A 16,139-nucleotide genomic window follows, 5' to 3' on the forward strand; every position below is an offset into this window, starting at 1 on the left:
GGAGGCTGGGATTAGATGGTGTATTTTTAATTGACCAAAAATCCATATTCCTTTTTTCCAGGTGTAATTTACACCCATAAAATGCTTCCAGCAGTCATGAGGCAAGCTGCATTTACAGCTACATACAGGAGATATATTTCAGTATTCTTTGAGAGGGAAGCTTGCCATTAGGTGTCAAAAATGGCTGGCAGCCATACAATATGTTAATACAACAGATCTCCAGGTACACTTTGCTGATGACTTAGGCTGGCTTTTTTTTTTTTTTTCTTGCTTTCAAAGCCAGCTGGCACAGAAGGTGGCTGCACCTGGCTCCTGGAGGAGCATTAATCTGGAAGGGGTGAGGGCAGTGCCTGCTGCAGTGATTCAGGATCAGTAATGCCTCAGGTGGTGCTGGGAGGGATTAGTCTGAGTTGAACGCAGGGAGATGAGGATGGATTTTAAATGTGATCTGACAGCATAAGATACAAGTGGTGCATCCTGATCTCATGGTTTAACACAATCAGTTTGCTGCAGAGAAAGAGGAATGGCAAAAATCAGGTGGTTTTCTTTAACTTTTTCAGCTGTGTTTTCATGACCTCTGCGACTGAGCTGTCTACATTTACATTTTGGACACCAATGTTTTGCTGAAAATCACCTGAAACTTTTCACTAGGTGACAAACACCCAAGGCTTGGAAGCTCTAGCCAAACCACACTTGCTGGCAGCAACTTTAATGTTAAGCTGCTGGGCTACTTAGGATACCTGAATGGATGTGAACTGAAGTAATGACACTAGAAAAATTAGAGCTTGTATCTAAAAGACTATCAGTGTTGAAAATGAGATGGAGTTGAGGATGGATTTTTGGCAAAGGTCATTCTGCCTGCTCACATGGAAAGCAAAGTCAGGATGACAATTTTGTTGGGTGTAGGAAATTGTTTCCATTGCTGAACTGAGCTTTGAATTGCTGAGTGCTGATTCAGTGTCACAGAAACAAGTTTAAAAGAACAAACTTTTTATCAATCATCTAATCCATTCCTCTCTCTGAGATAAGGCTACCAGGCTGGAAGAGATACTTGTCTAATCCATTCTTAAAGCCCAACATCCCTTCCTAGCTTGATGCAATGCTTGCCACTCCCATAGTTAGAAAGATTTTCCTGATGAAACCCTGAATCTCCCTGGCTGCAAATGAGCCAAGTGCTGTGGTTGTGTCTCCAAGCAGGCATTGATCCCTGTGCATTAGCAAGCTTCAGAAAACTTCCACTATGTGTGTGTGGGGGTAAAACATTGGCCTGTAGTGACTGCTGGATTAAATAAACTGATGTTGAGATGCTAGAGAAGGAATACAATGTTATCAGCTGTGTACCAGTAAATTTTTAATCTGTCTCTCCAGGCAAGATTACTGCCAGAGCTCCTTTAAGGACAGGCTGTGCATCAGATGGACCTGATTTGGGAGTTTGTTGGTTTTCAGGCCAAGTTTCATTTGGCTTTCTAGCACTGGAGGTTTAGTGTCAGGTTACCAGATCTTGTCACTTCAGAATGGGATTTATTATTATTTTTTTTAATCCTTCCAATAAGGCATTGCATGAGATGAAGCAACAAAGGGCAGATGGTTTTCAAGCACAAATTCACACTTTAGAAAACCAGCTTCCTGCAGAAAAATCTTGACAGGATCAGAAAATGTCCATATTCCTTGGCTGCAAGAAAGCTCTTGAAGATTATGGGGTAGGTGGGTTATAGATGTGAAATCCACATAAACTGTTGTATGTGGAAGAACTGAAACTCGGGTTATGAAGAGAATAGAATCACTTTATGTGCTGAGGGGAATACTTTTCACTTGGTGGGTTTCTTAGGGATATTGTGGTCTTAGGCCATGGTGTGTTTATCACAGTCATGAAGAGAGCCAGTGTCCTGTAACTTGGATCAGGATCTCTTTCCATTTCACCCCACCCAATATTTTGAAAGACTTGTATCAGAATATATGCCAGCAATCATGAGAACATTAATTCTGCCAAACTTCTTCTTTTGTTCTGATAAATTCTCTTTGGGTGAAAGGCTTTCCTCATTTCGGGATGAGGGCTTATGTATTAAAGGGAAAAGCAAAAATAAAGAAATAACAGATATTTTCAAACTGTGGGTTCTATTTTTATTCCAAGCATGCTTTCTTTGCCAGAGAGCTAGACAGAAGCAAATGGAAAAACTGGGTTGGGGGATGAGTTCTCTTTAGTTGAATTGCTAAAAATCATGAATTTTCTACTTCTGATTGCAACGTTCCTTTATTTTCCTCTGATACGCAGCAGCACTGATTATTAAAAAATAATTGCAGTCATCTGTTTTAATAGAACAAAAAGTCAAGCGTGGTTAAGATAAATTAGTTCTGAAATTGCAGTCTTTTATGGAAAACTTCTGAAAGACCATATTGAATGCATGTGTATCTTTTTGCCTTTCATATTTAAGATGGGTTAACTGCAGAAGCACAGTTTCTTCCTCAGGGATGGAAATTCTCTCACATCTATAACAACACCTGCAGTGACCATGTACTACATTGCTATTGTATTTATTAACTTTTGATAAAAAAAGCCAAAAACATTTTAGCATCCTTAGTGCACAAGCCTATAATACATTCCTGAGCCAAAAATAGTAAATGTAAGCAGACAGAGCAGACCAGAAATGGGAGGAGAAATAGACACAACTGAAATAGTTGCTTAAGGCTGTGATTAAGCCCCTGCTGTCAGTCCAGGCCTGTACTTCACCCATCAGATTTTGAGAGGGTATCACATGAGAGGTTGTACAAAAAAATTAGACTGGTATCTTTATAATGCCCTTAAGTTTAAATTCCTTTGCTTTGCAATTCAGGGAGGTCTTACTTAACAGAAGTCTAAAGTGGCAGAGTTTCTTCTAAAAGCTCTATAAAGAACAGATGACTTTTGTCCATCAATGAATATGGAAGTCCAGGCTTCATGTGAGCCCCATTACTAGTACACACATCTACTGAAATGGCAAGTGAAGAAAGGAATCCTGCCACTGCTTTTTAATGAAGAAAAACCTGAAAAGAATACAAAAAGCTTGGAAAACCATACTTGGGTGGTTTTCATCTTCTTCTAAATGATTATGTGGAAACATGGTGAAGTTTGGGAAGTACTGCCATACCCAAGTCTATCCCTAGGTATACCTTTAGAACAACCCTGAGTTACCCAAATCCCAAAGCAGCATTCCTTCTGTTGCAGCATAGCACAGCTGGGGATATCCTTTCCTGTAGCCATCTGTGTGGGTAACTCTGCTCCTGCAGAACTGGTCACCTGGCTTTCACTGACTTAGGTAGTAGCATCCTGAGATTAATTTTTATTTGCTATTTCACTGGTAAATTATTTTTTTAGGCAAGCTAGCCTCTGTTTGCCTCTTACCATCAGGAAATGTGTGTGTGTATATATTATCCCAAGTGAAAATAATTTTAAATACTGTTTTTGTGTCTGCACGTGTGATTAATTTTTTGTGTGGATCTGCTAAAAACAGAATAGAAAATCTCCAAAAAGAGAACCTACCCCAGCTCCTGGCACAAGCCAGGTGTTCTCTCAGGGCTTGGGAAGGAGCTGCAAAAGGTCAAGATGCAGATATTTTTCCAGCATAGCAGAGCATTGTGTGCAGCTCTCCTTATGGAGGCAGCTTCCCAGGCATTGTGTGCTCCAGGGACAACTATGGGCAGAAGACTGATTTATCCCAAATAATAGTCTGCAATTTTCATGGCACAAAAATGCCATGTAACATTATTTTCTTCCTCAGATCTTATTCCACTCAAGACTTGCAGAGCCTACACCTATGGGTCACTGATATTTGTTGAAAATACTTAAAACTTCACAGTCACACCTACTGAGGTGTGTGCTCTCCTCCAGGTGTTCTCATGCTACCAGGGCATGACCATTATTAGAGTGAAAAATGTGAACCAACAAGGTAATGACTTGTGTTCTGCAGAGCACTCATCTCTTTACTTCCTAAGCTGCTTCTGGTGCTCTGAGGATTCTTGCAAAGGAAGCTGCTTTTATGTTTGTATTTCTGCCTCTCTGGGGATGATGTCAACCTGCTGGAGCTCATGACTTGAAAGTATTTAGCTTTCTTCTATATATAGTGTTTCCTTACTTAAGGAAATCTATTTTTGTCTTCATATGTATAAAAAAGAAGCTTAGTTATAGTCTATCATATGCTGTTTGTATAAAAAAATTTGTTCTGAGCCCAAAAAAATGCTAGACCAAGGCCAGTTTCAAACCAAATGAAGCCAAGTAGGTAGCTGTAAAACTTTCAGCAGCAAAACTGCTATGAGTTTTATGATGTCATGTGTATTTTTATCCCTTTGTCATGGTGAAGAAGACACATTGCTTTAAAAGCAAGCTAAATACTTATTTTTCTGTTTCTTTAATAACATGACTTGTAGATCAGGCATAATTTGTATTTTAGTCAGTGATGAAGTGAATAAGGATAGGCATCAACTGTCCCAAAATTGTAATTCCTATTAAGAAGCATAACTACTGATTTAATGTCTGTAGAAGGAAGGAAAGAAACACAGTATTCCAGAATTAGTTGTTTAACATAATGACATGCACGCCATCTGAATTTCCATTAAATGTGGTTATGAGGGAAAAGGAGCTCTACAAAGATAAGCTGTTTCAGTAATGAGTATATAATAATAATAAATAAAAAAAAGTCTTGCAGCCTGTGGTTGCCTGCATTAGTTGTTTAGTATGTCTGGCCATACTTTCAGTGCACAGCCAGAGGTTTCACACTCACCTTTCTACCTCCTTGTCACTGACTGCAGTAACTTTCAGGAAATTAAATTCTCTTCTATGAGAATATGTAAAACAGTGAAAAATGTTCCCCCCCCCTATGACCCTGGATTCAATTCTCTTTCTACACATCACTTTTGCTGGCCTTGCTGAGGCAGCCTTTTCCTGGAGAAGTCCTAAATACCCAGAGGTCTAAGTAGTGCAAGAGCAATTGCTGCTCATCGTCTGCACGTGGCAAGAGTAGCCACAGCTCCTGGGAATCTGAAAATTCCACAGATGTCCTGGCTGCAAAATCATGGCATGTGTAATGTGAGGATGTCTCTACTGCCCCACTGCACCATGCAGGTGGGGAAAGGCTGCACCAGGGCAGAGCTGGGCTCTCCCTCTCTGCTGGGCAGGACCGTGTGTTCTCCTCTGTTCTGACAGATTGCACACGATGTTGCTGCTGCAGAGAAAACGAGGTGGGTCTGGCAGTTAGGGTTACTGAGATGGACTGATGCAGTGGTGGAAAATGGGAACCCTGTTTCTAGCCACTGTGGTGATGGAAGATGAAACCCTAGGCATCAGGGGGGCTGCTGGCCCTGCAATGGGCAGGCTTGGCTCTCATTTGAGTTGGAGCTCAGCCAGGTCAGTGGTAGAGCAGGAAGGGGGATGCAGGCATTGTATTGGTGTTAAGATGAGTCTGCTCCATCTTAGCATTTCCCTGGCTTCAAGGCTTCTCCCTAAAGCCTCCCTTGATTTGTTTGAGTGCTGTCATCCCTGTCTCGTTGACAGAGGCATTATTGTTCTTAGCAAAGATAAGTTTAGTTTATAGAAGCATTTCTTGCTTCTTTGTCCCTGGAGGTTTTTAAGAAGAGCCTGGATGTGGCACTCAGTGCCATGGTCTGGTAACCACGGTGGGAGTGGATCAAGGGTTGGACTTGACGTTCTCAGAGGTCCTTTCCAACACATCTGATTCTATGATTCTCTTCACAGCTGACTAAAACATGCACTTCTTTTCTAGAGGTAACCTCTGTGAATTGCCTTATCTTTTCATTAAAAATTCTTATAACTTTTAAGAAAATAGATCAGTAAACTTGGGTGGGGGAGATCTGCAAGCTGTGCTTCATCACAATGCTCTGCAAAAGGGCAAGACTCTGTGTTTCTTTATTCCTTGTAATTAAGCTATGTCATTAGACAGCAGTGTCCTCCTCTGACCCCATCTGACCAGTGACAGCCACAGGCTGCTGTGTCTGTAGAGAAATGCAATTCTCCTCTGGATCTGCTATTCAAACCCAGTGACTTGACCCTATGGAGGTGATGAGAAACTGTTTCCCAAAGTAAGTGTTCAGGAATGTTTTCTAGAACACAATGGACAATGTTGTTGTCTGTGTAGAGATGCTATTGTGTCCTCAATATTACCTCTACCTGTTTCAGTGTTTCAAGATCAAATTAACTTTCCTGTTCTCTGGGTGCTGTACCAATCAAGATGACTCAGAGCTAATTTGCAAGCCCACTTGTATTGTTTGCTTGCCTGATGAGGCAGGTTGGTTGGGTAAAGCAAATCTGTTTGATATCTCTAATTTCAAAGAGGAGACAAGTATCTTACTGCCATCAGTTCTCCCTTGATTAAATAAAACCTGACAGCTCTCACTTCCTTTCATAGTGGCAGAAATAATAAACCCAAGAGTATTTGAGAAGAAAAGAATTAAGGATGAGAAATCAGATCAATACTGTAAGAACTGAGACTTGCAAAAGACCAGAATATTGGTCAAGGCACAGGGGAAATGAGATCAGTTATATACTAGAAAGATGTAGGTATCTGGAGACAAGGCACAAACAAATTATCAGTGTAAAAGGTGAGGATGAGTGGAAAAAGAAAAAAGCAAATATTGAGAGGTTAGAACATGAAGAACAGCCACAATCTTAGCATCTGCATTCCTGCAGAGGGCTTTTGACTCTTAGGTAGCACGTGGCAGTCAAAGGGAGGGTGCAGGGGTGCTTTTGACCTTCCTTGCCTTCTGCCTGTCACAGCACACTGAGTGTTCTGGGCCTGTTTGCCAAGGATGAGGTGTCTGTGCATGTCTTCCCATGCTGCAGTCCCACTCACTGTTCTTGATGTAGTCAAAAACATCCATTTTTACCAGTACAAGCTGTTACATGTAGCAACATAACATTGAAAGTGGCTATTTTCTGGCTATTCTTAACTCTGCTTCTAAACACCTAACACTGAGTAAAATTGGCACAACTTCCCCTTGAATGATACCAACCAGGCAAAAACTACAGGAGGTGTTGTGGCCTGGAGGCTAGAGAGATACCAACTGCTTAACAACTCAACGAATATATTGGGTGGCTGTGTGGTGTGGTTTTGCTCTTTCTGTTGAGGGGAGGGCAGGGGTAGAAGCAAGAACAAAACCTCAGCCACAGGTGCCCAAGGATGCCAAGTGTTTTGTCTTTCCTTATGCAGGATGATATGATACATACCTTTAACAACTGATAGAGAAACTGACACTTAAAGACAGGTAAGAGAGGAGCCTGACCCTCATAGCTGAGTTCAGGGTAGATTTATGTGCTAGAAGTTGGTTTCTCATAGAAATGAGGTCTCTGAACAAAAACCTCCTCTTTTATTTATGTACAGCCTGGTAAATATAAATTTACTTAGGCCAAGTAGGTAAGAATGGGGCATACTGGCATTCTGCAAAGCTTGTGGAAGTCTTCACATGCTTAGGCTTAGACTTTTTATCCCATTCCTAAATCTGTACTCCAACATTTTTCCTCACTGATATTTTTTTTTTTTAATAAATTTCTAAAAAAAATCCAGTGTCTGAGCATCATAATGATTATGCTTGTTATGTCATTAATGATCTCCACTGTTAGGAGAAATGTTTAGCAGTAGGTGCAAAAATAATGTATCAAAGTCGTGAGGCACCAACTATAATTTGCTTTGAAGTGACCATGAAGGTCACCCTTGACATCTTTAATCTCCTTCCCTCTGACTTCTGGAAGTGAAGGGGAAATGATTCACGAATACACAAAGTTAAAATTACATTCAAGTAAACAAAACCACAGACATTTGCCTGGCATGACATTGTATGGCACAGATGTTTTGTGTTGGTTTTTTGAAAAATAATCTCAATAATCATTATCTTAACTGGAAAATCAAAAAAACAAACCACATCTCAAACACCTCACTTTCAAAAGTTCAAGAAACTTGTATTTGTTTGATCTGCATCTGTCAGTGATTTGACCATGTAAACAATTTGTTGTAAAAGTAAACAAAACTATTTGGAAAGGAAATGGTGACACAATAATAGTGTTAATACATTTCTTCAAAGAGAGAAAATGTAGCTTTTCTCCAATACAAACTGTTTGGATAAGCAGTTAATGCCACCACTCATTGGTGGTAGTGAGGTGTTCTGCTAATTTTTAGTATTTGTGTTTCAGAAAAATTTCATATTAAACTAGCACCAGGGAGAAGACAAAAGGGAAGATCTTCATGGTGAAGTGTGTTTCGTGTAGATAGGAATAATCCTGCTCTTTTTTTTTCTGTTGTTATATCAATAAATGTCAGCCCAAACCTGTATGTGCCCAGAAAGCCTGGTCACTCTGTTCCTCTGTAGACATTACCAACTGATAAAGCTAATTTTAATTTAAACTGTTTTTAATTTAAAACAGAATCCTTCCCAAGGAGGGGTCAGTGACCCCTGGAAAGGACAGCAAAGTAACTTTTGCTCTTTCTCAGCCTTTTTCATTAAGGATGGCTTCCTTAAGGAGCAGAAAAGTCACTTGCTACCAGGCAGTGTGAGGTTAGCTTGGCTCAAGAAGCCTGAGTTTTGGGTATCAGGGTGTAATTCTTGCAAGAAGTTACTCTCAGCTTTGCAGGAATCCCCTCCCACTAGGCTTGTCAGCCTGGGCACCCTCCCATAACCTAAGTGGCAGAGAGATTTCTGCAGATAAACAGCAAACAACACTCTAAATTGGGCAAGGCTCCAACCCCACATCTTGGCCCAAGGCAGCTGCCCTGACAGAAGTCCCCACGGGTCCAGCAGCCTGGACAGCTGGGAGCTCTGCACCACCAGTCATGGTGACTGGAAATCTCTGACCACAGGCTCTGTGTCTGCAGCTAAACTGGGACAGAACCTGTCGTACATGCACTGTGCTGCCATCTGAATGCAAACTGAATTCTTTCCCACACTCCAAATGTTGTTTTGTTCATACTGGCCACTGTTGTCCTCTGTCTCATGCCAGGACATTTTGTGGGAGGCCGTCTGGCATGAGCTGAAAGAGTGTAAGGAAGTATATTAATAGATAAACAGTTTAGAGGTTTGGGTACCACTGCTTGGGCTTGCAGCCAGGTCCTGCTTAGTTTACTAGAGAAGATAGTGAGCACTTGTAGAAAGCAACAGGGTTCTCCTACTTTACTTCTGCCTGGGGGGAGGTCTGTCAGCCCCAGGGCAAGGTGCAAATAAAGGGTTCTCAGGCAGGCCAGGTCTTCTGGAGTATGACCTCATCCAGCTGGGCTACTGTTTTCCTTTTTCGCTGGGGTTTATAGCTTTGTTCTTCCATTACCAACAAAACAGGTGACCTGCTGTTCCTACCATGACTATTTAAGTCTTTTGTGTAGATAAGAAGAAAGGATAAAAGATTTTTCTTCAAAGAGAAGAAAATCATCTATCATGATGAGTCCTTCTGATGCCATGTGTGTTCATATGCTATTCTCTCCAAGTAGAAAGAAATTGTCAAAGCTACTGAAATGTTGCCTCATACACTATTAGCAGTCTCATCCACAAATGTTGCTGTTGCACAGGCAGGTAAGCTTGGGCTTTAATCCAGTGCTTCAGAAAGAGCAGAAGACTCAACAAGCTACCTGTTCAACTAAACTGTGAGTTCTGCTTGTCCATGTTGTCTGTTCCACTTGACAAAATGTGGGATTGCTTACAGTCTTTACTATCATGACTACAATTAGAGATATTGCCTTTTAAAGTCCTTGCTTTTTCCTTTTCCCCTTTTTTTTTTATTTTTCCAGTTGGACAAGGTTCCCAATCTGACAGTCACTGTGCTAAAGAGGGGTCTGCATGTGAATAGCAGCCCAGGTGTTTCCTGGAGGCCACAGCAGAGATCAGCTCCTGCTTTTCCAGGCAGATGCTGCCTCCTCCTCCTGAAGTTTCCCTTGCCTGCTCTGTCTTGGCAGGGAAGCTTGGACACGTGCTTGCCTCAGCTTGCAGCCCAAAAAACCCTGTAAGGGATTCAGACTATGGGATCCCACGATGTGCTACTTCGTGTCCATCATCTGTCCATCTAATTTTCACCTAGCTTTGTTTTTCCTTTGCTTTCTGGCAGAAAGGAAGGAACAGCCCTTTATTACATGGGTGTGAGAAAGCATTTCATTACAGAAACACCCAGTACAGTTTGCACCTTCTGCTCAATAGGGTTTTTTGGTTGTTTGGTTGTTGTTTTTTTCCTAGCTTCTATACTTAAAACATGCTGTTTTCTCTCACTTCTGCTGGCTTGCCTGAAGTTGAATAAATATCTGCATATCTGATTTGGACCTTTTTACATAAAATGGCAACAACTTCGTTAAACAACAACCTTCTCTGTTTAAAATCACAAAAATTCCCTGGGGCAAAGTATACCTTTTGTTGTGATAAACAGTGTTCAAATTACCAGTGTGATACTGCAAAGAGAATTATAAAATGCCTACTTGCACTTTATATCACATAAGCATGTTACTGATGCCTTGTAATTAAGTGCTAAATATCTAGAGTACACTTTCAAATTAATTTTATATTTACAAGAATATATTAGCACTTGAATGGCATTTCACTGTGTAAAACAGTGATCAGAATATGTAACAGGCTTAAAAGATGAATTTCACTGCAGTACAGGCAGTTCCTATAGCATGACAAATAGTTTGCAGAAAAAATTATTTGCTAAGCATTGCAAATCAAATAATATTTCTGCCCCAGAAAAAATCTTCACATCTGTTGGAGCTATTTTACAACAGTACATAATGTGTAAATCTGTTGGTTTTACTAAGCATATAGCCCAGTGTGGCATTCAGTTACTTTATCAAATAATTTAAAATGCATCAATATTTTTGTGCCAGGAGTTGCAGGGGAAGATCTTGGCCCTACTGAAGATTCCCACTGCCTTTATGGATGTAAGCCTGGAAGTAAAGTGTGTCCAGTTTTTCTCCCTGGCTTCATACAAAGTGATGGGCTCTGTAGCATGGATGTTTCAAAAAGAAAACAAAGCCCCACCTGTCAACAGTTTAGAGCTCTAATTGAAGTGCAAGCTGCTCTCTTTCCTAGGCCAAATGTCTTTTGACTTTAGTGGGAGGAAAGCCAGAAAAGGGACCAGAAACTCTAGAGGGTATGTTAAGCTTCATAAAAATAATCTGAATTATTTCTAAGACTGTACAGGCAGCTTAGATCCTAGTGGTCATATATTAATAGTGTAAGGTTCATTTGGAAAGAAACATGGAAAACTGTGTTCTGACTTCTTTGTAGCAAGGCTTAAATCTGTATCACATGAAAAGCTAAATGGCCAAATTCCTGCCTATTTCAGTCAAGGACAAGACACACCAAATGAAAGTCTACCACCTTCTTACATGTAGAATCTCCAAATCCACTGCAAGATCATTGCTGTTGGAGGTGACCTGGATTTTTGTGAAATGTTATTCTGAAAGATGGCCCAGAGGAGCACACTTTGATGTGGTAGGCTGCCAGTGAAAGACCTGGGAAAAAAGTAGTGCATTGCTCTATTCAAGTTTGGTTTTTTTTTTTTTTACAAACCAACCTCTCAATAGGTGGACATTAAAGATAAGAACAATGTTCTATTCTAGGATTTCCTGTTGAGTTCTCAAAAGCTTATCTGAAGGACAAGAAAATAAATGGGACTAGTTGCATGCACAGTGAAACTCAAATTTCACTCGAGTAAACATGTAACCTTTTTCTCTTGTATTACCATACACATTTTTTTCAGAAGACCCATTTAATGCTTGTAATGGGGATTTGTCTTGGGAGTAACTTGGTTTTTTGTTTTTTTTTTTTTTTTTTTTTTTGGCTATTAGACAACTAGACTGTGTAGTAGTAACAGATAGGTGTGAGGAGACTGGTGAAAGCCTGAGCCATGGAACTGGATGTTCTGGTGTGCAGAGGTTTGGTGCTTTGTATTGGTGTTGTATGGTTGGTTTTGGTTTTTGGGTTTTCTTCCCAAGTTCAGCAGTATCTTACACTACTCACAGAGACTCAGCTTTAAGTGGACTATTGAAGGAAATGACACTGCTGGGATCTCAAGAGCAATGCTCCAGCTGCCTCTTGGAAGCCAAGGGTGTGTGGCAGATGGTGGGGATGCAGGAGGTAGCCTCTAGTCCCACGGAGGTGGCAGGGGTGCTGTTTCACTGGGACAGAGCAAAAGGCTGAATAAGTATTGCAGAACTACAACCCCTTGAATGGAATGTGTTTTTAAACACCTGTATTGCATTGGCATCATGAAGCCCTAGTGATAAAGCTGGACTTGAACAAACAAGACAAGCTTAGGAGTGGGAAATGGCTACAAGGAGTTTTAACTGTGTAAGCAAAAGTAATTTCTTCACAAACTTGGACTGGTAATGAAGGGAGTAAGCTAAAGATCCAAGTTTGTATTTCCAGTATGAAATCCTAGCTGTTGTAAAAACAGTGGCCAAAATCAGACCATTACCAGGACTTTATGCCAAATACTTCTCTGAAGCACTCTGATTGCCCTATAAAATTCTGGCAGGATTCCCCTGGTCACTGGGATCTGTGGAGTGTGGCACCTCCCTGTACAAGGTGGTGACTGAATCCCACACCATAACCCCTCAGCTTCTGTGCCTGCACCAGTGAGTGACAGCACGACTACTGAACACCCACATACAGAGAGATACTGCACTCTGCATATGGCAGAGTACAGAAAAAAGGCCAGATGACATCTAGCAGAAATGTATTTTTCAGAAGAGGATGGGGGATACAAACAACAAGTAATTCTTTAATGCAGACAAGATGATTGCAACCAGTTAAGAAAAAACACCAAGTTTTCACTTTATTCCAATTTTTTTCTACTGCTTAGGCATCTGCCATGTATGGTTATAATACCAGATTTTTCCTCTCTCAGATAGTACAAAGAAGGAACAGAAAAGAGGAGATGAGAATGATGAACAACTCTTGGCAACTAACAACTGGTGACATAAAAAGCACTTATGGCAATCTCTAAGCATAGATATTTCTAATTTGTTTAAAAGAAAAGCCTATTCAGAACAGCAGTGAGTTGCTGGCAGGAGCTATATTACAGTAACTTATCTATAAGTGTAGTATTTGTGTCTTGCTCTTCATGCACTGCTTTGAATATTTGGATGAAAAATATAACAGCTGTTGGTGGTCTTTGCTTGTAAGTTCAGCCTAATGGATCCAGAGAATGTAAGGAGCTGAATGACCTGTTGTTGCTCTTAATAATTCTCTAGATCTCAAGTAAGAAAATACAAAGCAAGATATCAAAAGTAAATACCCCTGATATTTAAAAGTGGATTGGATTTAAGGCTGTGCTGTAAAATCCTGCTCTGCTGGGGGACTTGACAAGATAACATCTTTCATGACCTCCTACCAGTGTTTATCACTGCTATATTAATAGGACAGTTAAAATCACAAAATGCCTGGATTTTTTTTTTCCCTGTTGCAGTTAATCTTTTTTTAGTATTGAAAACTTTCTTTTTGTGGGATAGAGGGGGAGGTGCCAGCTGGGAAAAAGGCTATGTCTAAAGTGGACAGATCATAGTGAAAATATTTTTCTCAAATATAATCTCGTGATGTAACACTGTAGCTTTCTATTTGCATTTATTATGATCCCTACAACAATATCAGACATTCCTTTTACATTGTACCAGTTGTGCTTACTTGTCTGATGTCAAATGGCTCCAGAGAAGGTGCCTGGGACTTCCAGGTAAAAGTGGTCCCTTCTGCACTTAAATGTCTGTAACAGCTCAGCTTCTGCCATGTGCCACCGTGTGTGTGGTAGCACTGCAGGCTGCTCTCCTGGTGGCAGGGTGACACCAGCGACTGAAGAAGAGTTGGAAACGCAGAGATGGGGAAGGGGAAGGGGGAGCGATGGCCTTGAGCAGACACCAGTTCTCTGCGGAGCAGCACTGGGACACACGCTGTGCTGGCAGACCAAGCCTACCTTGATGCATGGTGGATTTAGCACCGGTTTACTGAACCCGTTTACTGCCTGTGCAGGGACAGCCTTGGACTGCGGCACAACACTGATGGTTTGGTTCGTGTGGGACACAGGAGTGTGGAGATTTGGCAAGGGATTTTTAATCGTTTTGTTTCGTCTGTCTCATCTGGGAACTATGCGGGCTGCAGGAGTTAGCAGCATTTTTCTGGTTTTGGTGACAAGTTAGGACTTGAAAACAAAAGCCCAGCGGCCCCGGGGCCCCGCAGCCGCCCGCGGAGCGGGAGCCTCCCCTCTGAAACACGGGCTTGGCCGCTCCGCTCCTGGAGCGACAGCGAAGCCACCCCTGACCAAACCCCAGGAACTTCGCAGCCTCTGGACATAAAGCACAATGCAGCAGATTCACGCCAAAACTGCTCATGGACCGCCTGGCACGTCAGGGTTGGACCCAACTCTCCAGAGCGGTTCTTTTCCCAGACCCGATCCCGAGGAAAAGCGAACCGCGGGGCTGGCCCGCACCCCTCCTCTGCTCCCGCGGGGCGCCGGTCCCGGCAGCCGCCAGAGGCACCGCTGGCCGCTCGGAACCGGCTGCCGCTCGGAACCGCCTGCGGGTCGGGGGGGCTCGCGCCCGGGCCGCCTCATCGCGGGGCTCGCGGGGCTGTAGTCTCCTCTCCTCAGCGCCGAACCCGGAGCTGCCCCGGGGGCGTCGAGGGGAGACCCGTTCCTTCCTTCTTTCCTCCTCGCCATCGCCCCCAGCCCCATCGCCGAAACCGGGCGGTACCGGTCCGTCAGGCAGCACCCCCTTACCTGCGGGTAAGACCAGCTCGCCTTCGCTGAGCTCCCCGGAGTCCGAGTCCATGCTGCAGGTACCGGCGGGGAAGAGGGACCGAGGGGCAGCTCTGGGCGGGCAGCGAGTGTCAGGCTGCCGCTGGCAGGAGGAGTGCCCGGAACCGGGGATCGGGAGACCGGAGCGAGCAGAGCCTGCTGCCTCCTCCTCTCCTTCCAGCCCGGGCGCTGGGTCCGCGCCACCACATGCAGCCACCTCGCTGAGTGCCATTGGCTGCACGGGAGGAGCGGGGACGGGCGGGATCCGGAGAGGGGAGGAGGGAGCGGGGGCGCGGCGGGGAAGCGGCTCCTGCCCCCAGCCCGTGGCACAAGTTCGTCTCGTAGCCGCCGGCACCGCCCCGGTTCGGCCGCGGCCTCCGCTGGGAGCCGCTGCGGGGAGCTTGTTCGTCGGGGGTGTCTGGGGGCAGCTGTGGCACCTTCGGTCCGCGGAGGGCTCGAGGTCCCTCCTGAGGCACAGCTTAAGAGCAAAAAGGACCAAATCGTCAGTCCTTTACATCGGCTGCTATCGTGTCTCGGGTTTACTTAAGTTTTTCCTTCTTGTGCGCATCTCTCCTGACCTCGAGTCGTCGCTTTGTCACTTGCCACCATCTCCCTCTCCTTAATGATCAGTTTCCTCAACACTGAGCCCTTAGAAGAGGGGAGGCCCACACGGCTCAGTTGGTGTAGAATACGACTGCCGTGATGATTACTGAAGGACTGAATTTCTGCTGCCTGCTTGCCTGCTGTTTGCAGACTTGTGGAGGCAGTGCAATATTTGGTAAATGTTAGAAGAATCTTTTGTACTCTGAATATGAACACTTACAGCTTGAACTCTGCAGACTTGGTGTTCTACAGTGCTGAGCCATTCAGCTGGCTGAGGCCGTTTGTTCAGCTGTGGTGAGGTTAGGTAGATCTCTACTGTGCTTTTACTCCTATGCTTTCTGCTGCAAGTCAGGAGATCACTTTAATTGTTGCACAAAACCCCCAGGAAAGCAGGAGCGAGAATACTTTTCTAATAGGGAACCATGTCAAATGTCACCATAAAATAGACCTCATAGATCTATCTGATCCATTGACGTGTCACATCCTAAAAGCCAGTCAGGTGCCTTGAAAGGACTTCCCTGCAGATTACTGCACTCACCAACCAGACCTTTATGCCTGTTAGCCCACAGATACCTCTTTACTGTGAAACTCTTTCCCCTAAAGCCAGGCAGATCCTCACATTGCTGCAGAAAGCAGTGGAGCTGCATATGTGAAGTTACCATCACCAGACGTAGCAAATGGTCTTCATGAACATGAAGACTTTCTCTGTTAGTGTACACTGAAAATTTTTTGTTTTTATTTTTTTTTAAATGAGGGTTCTTATTAAACTCAAAGGACCCTGTCAAGTTCTTTCCAG

General features: G+C 43.2%; 1 protein-coding gene across 2 annotated transcripts in view; it reads right to left on the minus strand.

The window, feature by feature from the left end:
* The window catches only part of TNFAIP8L3 (TNF alpha induced protein 8 like 3), a 41,290-nt gene extending 26,238 nt beyond the window's left edge, over nucleotides 1-15,052 (minus strand). Inside the window, exons 1-2 of one of the 2 annotated variants that reach the window (XM_071755206.1) lie at nucleotides 14,723-14,794; nucleotides 11,974-12,131 (exon numbers count right to left, since the gene is read on the minus strand). Coding sequence is in view for 1 of the 2 variants with exons in the window: in XM_071755205.1 (XP_071611306.1) it covers nucleotides 14,723-14,972 (250 nt within the window). In the remaining variant the exon portion in view is untranslated. Of the gene's footprint in view, nucleotides 1-11,973; nucleotides 12,132-14,722 lie in introns of both variants that reach the window. The other variant, XM_071755205.1, reaches the window with a different exon arrangement.
* Nucleotides 15,053-16,139: the final 1,087 nt, after the last annotated feature.

Source organism: Heliangelus exortis, chromosome 11 (assembly GCF_036169615.1).
Source record: "Heliangelus exortis chromosome 11, bHelExo1.hap1, whole genome shotgun sequence".
NCBI classification, from domain to species: Eukaryota; Metazoa; Chordata; class Aves; order Apodiformes; family Trochilidae; genus Heliangelus; species Heliangelus exortis.